Source organism: Passer domesticus, unplaced genomic scaffold, assembly GCF_036417665.1.
Source record: "Passer domesticus isolate bPasDom1 unplaced genomic scaffold, bPasDom1.hap1 HAP1_SCAFFOLD_121, whole genome shotgun sequence".
Lineage (NCBI taxonomy): Eukaryota > Metazoa > Chordata > Aves > Passeriformes > Passeridae > Passer > Passer domesticus.
The window spans coordinates 146,627-156,852 of record NW_026989916.1 but is presented as its reverse complement, the minus strand read 5'-3'; the positions used below and the strand labels follow the sequence as shown (position 1 = coordinate 156,852).

The window sequence follows — 10,226 nt, the reverse complement described above, 5'->3', positions numbered from 1 at the left end:
AGTGGTGCTGCTTTGTTGGGTCAAAGTTCTGCTCCAGAATTCCATATTTTAGGGTAGCAGCACAACAAAAGTCAGGGCAGCATCTGCTGTACCTCTCCCAGTGCGTGGGACCAAGGGAGCCAGGCAAAGCAGCGTCTGGTGTGGCTTGCCAGCAGGGTTTGTGCCCTTCTGCCAGTTTCTTGACCCTGCTGGCATGTCTGGATTTTCTTCCCACTCACCTGAGCAAGAGTGCTGCTGGCAAGTTTCTGCTCTTTTTTCCAGCAGTAGTAGTACTCCACACACTGTGCCACGGTCTTACTCGGGATCTGTTGTGAAGAGAAAATGAGGGAATCTGAAACAGCCATCCTGTAGGGTGCATTGGAGAACAATGAGAATACAGAGTAAAGTAGGAATTAAAATGATGGAGAAAATTGAGGAGGGTGTAAAATGAAATCAATATGGAGGAGTCAGAGAGGCATTATGCAATGTAATAAACCGAGTATTGTGCTACGTGGCACCACGTGTAATGCACAGATCAACACCAAGTCCCCCTAGCAGAGTTCTTCTTTGCCCTGTTCACTGCAGTTATCCCAGCACAAGGTGTTGGGGAAGCAGCAGCACACGTGGGAGACAAGTCTGACAGAACAGAGCTTTGTCTTCCAAAAGAGCCTGGAGAGAAAGGCTGCAGAGGCCAGATCATCATTTTCACGCAGGCCTTCCATGTCCTGTTCTGTGACTACTTTAACAGTTTTGAGAAAAGAGGGACATAGGTGCAGTATTTGGTACCAGCAATAATTAACATGTCCCTTCTGATGATCTGCCAAGGTGAGGTATGTCCTGTGGCTTTACCTGCTTCTGGATGAGATGGAAATCCTTGCCGTAGGTGTGGAAAGCCTTTTGGAAGGCCTCCTTCTCCTCAGCTGTCCATCTATCAGAGCCTGGCAAGAAAAAGCAGCAGCTGAATTGATCCCTCTAGCCACTTGAAGCAGATCCCACTGGCTGCCGAAAGCAAGCTGGCTCCAGCCATCATTCACGTGTGTGCATGTCTGCTCCCTCAGAAGGTGATGAAGACGAGAGCAGGCATTCCCCAGGGAAAAAAGCATGGAAAACGAGTCAAGCTGAAGGAGTAGATGCTGGTGCTTTCCCTGCCCCCAGAGAAGGCGAGATCTTGTGCTGGTTTAAAGCACAACTAATTGAAGCAGAAATGCTTGACACGGCCATTAAGGGCACGGCAGCATGTGTCAGTGAAGGAAGAAGCTGGGCTTTGGTTACCTGCGTAATGATAATCAGCCAAGGGATGGCCTTGAGCTGTTGGAGGACCCCCTGAGAGCAACATCTCCAGAGCCTCCTGCAAGATGCAAAGGAAAAAGGCTTGAGCTGCCCCACAACACAGAAAAGGAGCCAAACCCCACGCATGCTGCTTTCAGCCGCTTTGCCTCTTCAGCTGAGGATTCAGGCCCCTGGCTCTCATATGGGTCAAAGATTGTGCTTTGCTCCCAGTCCCTCATTTCTGCTGCCCAGCCCTTGGCTCCAGCTCCCCAAGGGTAGCATTTTCCTCTCCAACTCCATGATTTTGCTCCTCCTGCACCCAGAATTGCCTCAGCTGACTGCGGCTTCTGGGAATTGTCCCTCAAAATGTCTTCGAGAACACAGATCTCCAGGAGGTTTTCAAGGCAGCAGGCTGCAGGACCCTGCGCCGCTGCCTCCAGGAGAGATCTTGTCCCTGCTGGAGCCATTTGGGCTCAGCCCTGCCGCAGCTGGACAAGACACAGCAGGCAGCGAGTGCTCTGCTGCTTGTGAACTCCCTTCTTCAAGGAGCAGCCAGGAAAGGCTGTCCCGCTGCCCGGGCCTTATCAATTCCCTGCCCACTCTTGCCCGCGCCCAAACAGCCGCTTCCTACCGGAACGCTGCCGCGAGCCTGGTGCAGGCAGTGCAGGGCGAGCTCCAGCTGAGCTGCTGCCCCGGGAAGGCCACGGGAGCTGGCCATGTCCAACAGTTCTCTGACTGCAAGCACAAGAAAAACCCACCCAAAGTCAGTCTTGAGCCAGCAAAGTGGAAGGCTTTCCATACAAGGCAGAAGGAAAGCACAAGAGCTAAAGCCTGCAGCTTGGAGAGCACAAAAAGGAGAGCAAAGCAAGGGGCAGCTGAAGCAAGCGCCCACCTAGTGCTGCCTCTCCCTTCCAAGCAGTTTTTGTCATAAGGAGTGGGGGCCAATCTCCCCTCTTCCAGTGGCACATGCCTCTGAACCATTTGGAGAGCAGCACAGTTGCTCTTTTTCCTGCTCGGCTGCAGAAGCAGAGCATTGTCCTTACGCCTACCACTTCCACAAGGGAAGATGGGCATGACAAGGAGAGAAGCAGAGCCTGCCAAAAGCTGCCTTTTTACCCAAAAATCAGCATTTTACATGCCTGACTATCTCAGGAGTGGAAGGAAAGCTAGACAGCTACCTCTGTCCGGTTTTTCCAGGTCAGGGTCATCTTCCTCCAAGGGCTTCCAGACCAGGGTTGCAGGCTCTTCATCCTCACTTGGCGGCCTGGTCTGCACCTCGGGGAGCTCAGCCTGAAAGTCACTGCCAACATTGATGTGTCTAGAGGAAGAAGGAGGTGGACATAAGAAAGGCAAGTGGTCAAGAGACACCTGGTGTGCAGCCACAGCCTTGGACCAATCCCACCGTGACTCTGAAAGAGCAGTTGTCCTGCTCGCCATCCCTCAAGTTTGCTGTCCTTTAACCCTAGGCCAAAACTCACGGCTTAGTGAGGACTCTTGCTTTCCTCTTCATTGTGCCTCTCCTTTCCACCTGAAAGAGATCAAAACAACGCTCCAGATGAAACTCATTCTGCCAAGATGTGTCGGTAGCCTTGCTTCTCATCCTCACCACTGAAAAGTCCCAGCTCCTCTCCATTAGGTGTCATTGCTGTGTTTTTCACTTGGAATGTCTGAGGCAGGTCCCTCTAGCAGTCTGCAGCTTCCTGAAGAAGGAAAGCTGAAGGGCAGGCACTAGAGTGCCTTGAGTCTTGGGGTCAGTGAGAAGAGCCAAGAGGATGCATGGAAGATGCACTACTGCAGGCTTGGGTTGGATGGAAGGAAAAGGTTCTTCAGCCAGAGGGGGCTTGGGCACTGGAAGTGCCTCCCCAGGGAAGGGCTCCCAGCACCAAGGCTGAGAGAGCTCCAAAAGTCTTTGGACACTGCTCTTGGGCACAGGCTGGGATTCTTAAGGCTGTCCTGAGCAGGCCCAGGTGCTGGGCTCCATGATCTCTGGGAGTCCCTTCCAGCCCAGAAAATGCTGTGACACTGTGATTGTGTTCCTGAGAAGCACCACTCAAGAGGGCATCTCACAGCTGCCTCTGACCGTGAGGCAGAGCCAGCCCTACACACATTGAACAACACAGACAAATCTATGGCAATATCTCTCTGGAAAAGAGATGCAAGGCAGGTGGAAAAAAATCAAAAAAGCTATGAAAATAGAATATTGTTCCAGTGTCTGGAAGTGATGTAAGTATGTGAGTACAAAAGAATTGCTGCAACCAGATCATTTTGGAGGATGTAAGCCAGTATTGCAGGACAAGCCCAGCAAACTCCTTGCATGCTCTGATGGGCAGGCATCCCAGAGGAGAAGTCCCATCCTTCTGGTTTTTGAAGCTTTGCAGCAGGTGTGACCAGAGTGAGGGCGTAACAGGATTTGTGGACACTGAACCCCTGAATTCCTTCGGAATGACCAGTTGGTTTTGGGGTCACCACAACGTAGTTTTAGGACTTAAATGGGTGCCATGAACTTCTAATCAGGCGATCAGTAAAGGAGAATCTGCAAGTGCACCGTGACAGCTCCCTACGTCCTCTATGGAAAGGTCTGTATTTCCCCTGGAGGCAGCATTATTCCTGGAGAAGTTGCAGCCTGCTTTCATGTGCAACCTCTTCTGGGGAAAGTGACCACGCACCGTGTCTGTGGTGGTTGGTGGCAGAGCCAGCTGGAGCCTCCTGCTGTTCTGTGAGTGCTTTGGGGGCCCACGGGGATTTTCTTACCTTGCTCAGTGCCAAAGTGCTGTGGGGATGCCTGGCGGCAGACGAGGAGATGAGGATGTCGCTGCAGAAGCCAGCTGTGGCGCTGAGTGCAGAAGGTGGCTGCTGAGGCACAGCCCAGGAGCAGATGCTGCAGCTGCTGCTCCAGCGCTGCTCCACCAGTGTTCCACCAACGGCCGCAGGAGCAGCAGACAAGGGCAGTTGCTATGGGCACAGCCCAACATTCCATGCAGAACCCCAGGGGAACCATGGGACAGAAACAGGGACAGGCCACCTTTGCCCCTTCTACTTCTTCTGCTGCAAGTTTGCTCTGAGGAGCTCCCCATTGGGGCTTTTCCCCTCAGTCCTCTGGACATGGAAAAGCAGAGCCAGGACAGCTCTGGCTCTCCTCTGTGCTTCTCTGTAAGGTGCCTGCAGCTGAACAGGCAGTGGAGGCTGGCTCTGTCCAAGGGCCCATTCCACATTTCCTGCACTACAGAACCACAAGGACTCCTGCCACTGCCTTTCCTCTGGCTCTGAGAGGAGCTAGAGCTTGCAAATTGTTCCGTGCAGAACCAAGTGCAAAGCTTTCTCTCCAAGTGGCGGCATTCATCCTGCCCCCTTTCTCAATTGTCTGGTGCCCAATAATGTCACTTGATGTTTTCCCTCCTTTGGCCAGCTGAGCTGGTCTCTCACCTCAACACTCCTTCCCTGAAACTTGGAGAAACAGGATGTTTCTCAGGGCAGCTGATGGGGACACACACACTGGGGCAGTGCACCAGCATTGCTGTAGTCAACAGGTCATGCAGAATTTCTAGGTCTCTCTTCCAGCTCCCTTGAAGAAGGGAGAATGTTCATCTCTACTACTCTGGCATTCCTCTAAGGAAGGAACACCAAGAGAATTTCTTTTCCACACTAATGGCCTTCAGCTTGGTTTCAATACTTAGGTGCCAGATATGGCAAAACCCAGCCACTTGTACTGCTTTCCTGCCTAAGGTTTAAGCAAAAGCAAATCTTGCTTCCTTCCCAGCCTGCATGTTACACCCACACCAGCCACCTGCTGGGAAAACATATGGAATGAGGCCCACTGCAATGCAGATACTTTGTAGGCTCCAGATCCCACCTGCACTGGCTCCAGCAGGCAAGGGCAAGCTTTGGTCGCTTCCCAGAAGCAGCCTGGCCATTCCCCCCTGCCTCGCCCCCTCGCCATCCTCCACAGCCCCTGCTGCCAAAGCCTTGCTAGGCAGAGCCATTTGCTGGGCTCGGTAAAAGAGTGACTTGGATTCTTCTTTGGCGCAAATACCAAAGCTGTGAGAAGTGAGAGGATCAGGTTCACAGCCGCTCTGCTTTAGCTAAGGACATTACTGGAGGCTCAGAGCCTGGTCCTTTAAAGAGAAACTGAATCTGAACTCCTGGTGTCTTTGTGGTACATGTGGATATTTCTTTTCTAGAATCAGAGAGGTTAGAAAAGTCCTCCAAGGTGCTCAAGTCCATCTGTCCCCCAAAATGAAACAAAGTTATGTTGCTGGGCAACAAAATGGCCTCAACCCACTACTTTTATCCCAGCAAGTACAGTGAGACAAGGGCACTCCTTTAGATCCAATGCACTGAATTCAGCAAAGCCTCCCCAGCCACTCCCAGCTGAGATGTTCAGGAATCAAAGGAGGAAGCTCCACCATGATTTCATTGGCAGTAATGGGGACACGCCTCTGGAAGTGCTGCCAGCTGAGCCAGGGGCTGGGCCTGGGGGGGACTCATGTGCCCCCATTGCTCTCTCAGGGCAAATGCCGAGTTTCCAACACCAAGGAAATGTAAGGAATACTGCCTCCAGGAATTTAATACAGACAAGAAGGCAAAATGGAACAAACTTTGGTTTAATGATATAGACAGATCATGCCTCAACAAAGACAAAAAGGGGAAAGTTGAAGCATAACAAACACCAAACCTTTTACATTTATTGCTAAATCTAACACTACTACTACATCTTTAAAATACGAATGTATCTTAACTAATAAACAGAGAGATTCCTAACAGGTAAACTAAAAGAAGAATAAAGAATCCTAAAAACTTGAAAAACAATCTTATTTCTATCTAGTCCCCTTGACGCCTAACTCTTGCTAGCCTGGGGCAAATGCAGGGCTAATTTGGCCTTTTCTTCTTGGGGAGAGGCTGTGCATCCTTGCGTGGGCGATGTCTTCTCCTGTGCTTGTTCCTTTCCTTGATGGTTTCAAACTCCCTGGAAGACAGGAAACAAACCATGCATTGTTAACTTCACACACACCATTAAGCCAAGCGCCGAGATCTCCCTTTTTGGATGAATTTCCATCTTTTCAGGCTGTTACGTATTTATTAAATTGATCAGCACCATGAGTCTGATCTTTCTGGTTTCAATTCTTTGAAATGTCTTCCTCCTTTTGCTTGATCCTAGGTTTAATTGGATCAGCAGCATCAAAGCAAGCTTTGATGCATGTGTTCCTGCTTGTACGAACTGTGTCTTGTTGGGGCATGGCAAGGTTTCACTGGGAATGCTGGGTTTGAACGAAGCTGTTTGGGTTCCAAGTGGGCTGTAAGCTTGAGCAGGGCTGCCAGGGGCGATCCTGCAAGTGGCCTCAGCTTGCCCTGTGGTGCCTTTGGAAAGGGTCAGCGTGCTTTAGGCCAAAGGGGCAGCTGGGAGCAGAAGGAGGAGGAGCTTGCGCACCGTTGGCACTGCCCGCACGGAAAGGGGCCTCCCGCCGGCTGGGGCGGCTGGCGCGGTTGGCAGCAGGGACACTCCGCGCTGCCAGCCCGCTTGCGGCTTCTCTTCCCGGTCTCCCCTGTCTCCTTCCTGGGAGGGCTTTTCCTCCTCTTCCGTTTGCCCGCAGTCTGGAAATCAAAGAATCCTTATCAGTGCTTCCTTCCTCTCAGAAAGCTGAGACGCTCACAGCGTCCACCCCAAAAATCTATCGGCCTAAGCAATTTCTTCCAAACCCCGAAGAGCTGAGAAAAGGGCTGGATATGGCAGTGGGCTGCGGCAGGCTGCCAACCCAGCACTTGGAGGAAAATACTCCCCTTTCCTACAGCTCTAAGGGGGTGGGATAAATACGTGGCTATCTCTAGTTCTACATGTCTTATTTCTACCTCTCTGCCTAACATCTATTTATCTCTGGTTTTCCACCCCACATGTCTAGGGCATGGATTTTACATTCAATCACACTAGTGAAGACACATGATTACCCATTTTCTGCTACCCAAAATAATCTCTCTCTCTCCCTCTCTCTGTCTCTCTCTGTGAAGCAAATTGCTGTTTGCTGGTAAGGAAAGTATTAAAGGTGCTATAGCACCAGCAGCTCCTTCTTGAGGATACGCTGGGGTGCTACAAAAGATCTCTAAAATTTGGCAGCATCTCCATGAAGGCGGCCCAGATGGCTGATGTTAGCAAGCAGTGGGGAATGAAGGGTCTGATAGGAATCTGAGGGTGCCAGCCCTTGAGAAATCGATTTGTAGAGAGTCAAAGCCCATTTTGGTGGCGGTGCTGCTTCGTTTGGTCAAGGTTATGCTCCACAATTCTGTATTTCAGGGCAGCAGCACAAGAAAGCCCCGGGCAGCACCTGCTGCGCCTCTCCTGCTGCGTGGGACCAAGGGAGCCAGGCAAAGCGGTGTCTGGCATGGCTTGCAGCAGGGTTTGTGCCCTTCTGCCCGTTTCTTGACCCTGCTGGCATGTCTGGATTTTCTTCCCACTCACCTGAGCAAGAGTGCTGCTGGCAAGTTTCTGCTCTTTTTTCCAGCAGTAGTAGTACTCCACACACTGTGCCACGGTCTTACTTGGGATCTGTTGTGAAAAGCAAAAGAAGGAATCTGAAATGGCCATCCTGTAGGGTGCATTGGAGAACAATGAGAATACAGAGTAAAGTAGGAATTAAAGTCATGGAGAAAATTGAGGAGGGTGTAAAATGAAATCAATATGCAGGAGTCAGAGAGGCATTATGCAATGTAATAAACCGAGTCTTATGCTACGTGGTAACACATATAATGCACAGATCAACACCAAGTCCCCCTAGCAGAGTTCTTCTTTGCCCTGTTCACTGCAGTTATCCCAGCACAAGGTGTTGGGGAAGCAACAGCACACGTGGGAGACAAGTCTGACAGAACAGAGCTTTGTCTTCCAAAATCGCCTGGAGAGAAGGGCTGCAGAGGCAGGATCATCATTTTCACGCAGGCCTTCCATGTCCTGTTCTGTGACTACTTTAACAGTTTTGGTACTTGAGAAGAGAGGGACATAGGTGCAGTATTTGGTACCAGCAATAATTAACATGTCCCTTCTGATGATCTGCCAAGGTGAGGTATGTCCTGTGGCTTTACCTGCTTCTGGATGAGATGGAAATCCTTGCCGTAGGTGTGGAAAGCCTTTTGGAAGGCCTCCTTCTCCTCAGCTGTCCATCTATCAGAGCCTGGCAAGAAAAAGCAGCAGCTGAATTGATCCCTCTAGCCACTTGAAGCAGATCCCACTGGCTGCCGAAAGCAAGCTGGCACCAGCCATCATTCACGTGTGTGCATGTCTGCTCCCTCAGAAGGTGATGAAGACGAGAGCAGGCATTCCCCAGGGAAAAAAGCATGGAAAACGAGTCAAGCTGAAGGAGTAGATGCTGGTGCTTTCCCCATCCCCAGAGAAGGCGAGATCTTGTGCTGGTTCAAAGCACAACTAATTGAAGCAGAAATGCTTGACACGGCCATTAAGGGCACGGCAGCATGTGTCAGTGAAGGAAGAAGCTGGGCTTAGGTTACCTGCATAATGATAATCAGCCAAGGGATGGTCTTGAGCTGTTGGAGGCCCCCCCGAGAGCAACATCTCCAGAGCCTCCTGCAAGATGCAAGGGAAAAAGGCTTGAGCTGCCCCACAACACAAAAAAGGAGCCAAACCCCACCCATGCTGCTTTCAGCCGCTTTGCCTCTTCAGCTGAGGATTCAGGCCCCTGGCTCTCATATGGGTCAAAGATTGTGCTTTGCTCCCAGTCCCTCGTTTCTGCTGCCCAGCCCTTGGCTCCTGCTCCCCAAGGGTAGCATTTTCCTCTCCAACTCCATGATTTTGCTCCTCCTGCACCCCAAATTGCCTCAGCTGACTGCGGCTTCTGGGAATTGTCCCTCAAAATGTCTTTGAGAACACAGATCTCCAGGAGGTTTTCAAGGCAGCAGGCTGCAGGACCCTGTGCCACTGCCTCCAGGAGAGATCTTGTCCCTGCTGGAGCCATTTGGGCTCAGCCCTGCCGCAGCTGGACGAGACACAGCAGGCAGCGAGTGCTCTGCTGCTTGTGAACTCCCTTCTTCAAGGAGCAGCCAAGAAAGGCTGTCCCGCTGCCCGGGCCTTATCAATTCCCTGCCCACTCTTGCCCACGCCCAAACAGCCGCTTCCTACCGGAACGCTGCCGCGAGCCTGGTGCAGGCAGTGCAGGGCGAGCTCCAGCTGAGCTGCTGCCCCGGGAAGGCCACGGGAGCTGGCCATGTCCAACAGTTCTCTGACTGCAAGCACAAGAAAAACCCACCCAAAGTCAGTCTTGAGCCAGCAAAGTGGAAGGCTTTCCATACAAGGCAGAAGGAAAGCACAAGAGCTAAAGCCGGCGGCTTGGAGAGCACGAAAGGGAGAGCAAAGCAAGGGGCAGCTGAAGCAAGCGCCCACCTAGTGCTGCCTCTCCCTTCCAAGCAGTTTTTGTCATAAGGAGTGGGGGCCAATCTCCCCTCTTCCAGTGGCACATGCCTCTGAACCATTTCGATAGCAGCACAGTTGCTCTTTTTCCTGCTCGGCTGCAGAAGCAGAGCATTCTCCTTGCCCCTACCACTTCCACAAGGGAAGATGGGCATGACAAGGAGAGAAGCAGAGCCTGCCAAAAGCTGCCTTTTTACCCAAAAACCAGCATTTTACATGCCTGACTATCTCAGGAGTGGAAGGAAAGCTAGACAGCTACCTCTGTCCGGTTTTTCCAGGTCAGGGTCGTCTTCCTCCAAGGGCTTCCAGACCAGGGTTGCAGGCTCTTCATCCTCACTTGGCGGCCCGGTCTGCACCTCGGGGAGCTCAGCCTGAAAGTCACTGCCAACATTGATGTGTCTAGAGGAAGAAGGAGGTGGACATAAGAAGTCAAGTGGTCAAGAGACACCTGGTGTGCAGCCACAGCCTTGGACCAATCCCACCGTGACTCTGAAAGAGCAGTTGTCCTGCTCGCCATCCCTCAAGTTTGCTGTCCTTTAACCCTAGGCCAAAACTCACGGCTTAGTGAGGACTC

At 51.7% G+C, this 10,226-nt stretch overlaps 1 protein-coding gene across 1 annotated transcript; it reads right to left on the bottom strand.

The window, feature by feature from the left end:
- Window positions 1-294: 294 nt before the first annotated feature.
- Window positions 295-9,395, bottom strand: LOC135291794 (zinc finger protein 541-like). Its single transcript, XM_064406052.1, has 7 exons — window positions 9,365-9,395; window positions 8,737-8,812; window positions 8,314-8,402; window positions 7,697-7,783; window positions 6,719-6,837; window positions 2,505-2,566; window positions 295-305 (listed from the first exon to the last, which is right to left on the bottom strand). The coding sequence occupies exons 2-7, from the start codon at window positions 8,798-8,800 to the stop codon at window positions 295-297; spliced, it is 432 nt and encodes a 143-aa protein (XP_064262122.1). The 5' UTR covers window positions 8,801-8,812; window positions 9,365-9,395.
- Window positions 9,396-10,226: the final 831 nt, after the last annotated feature.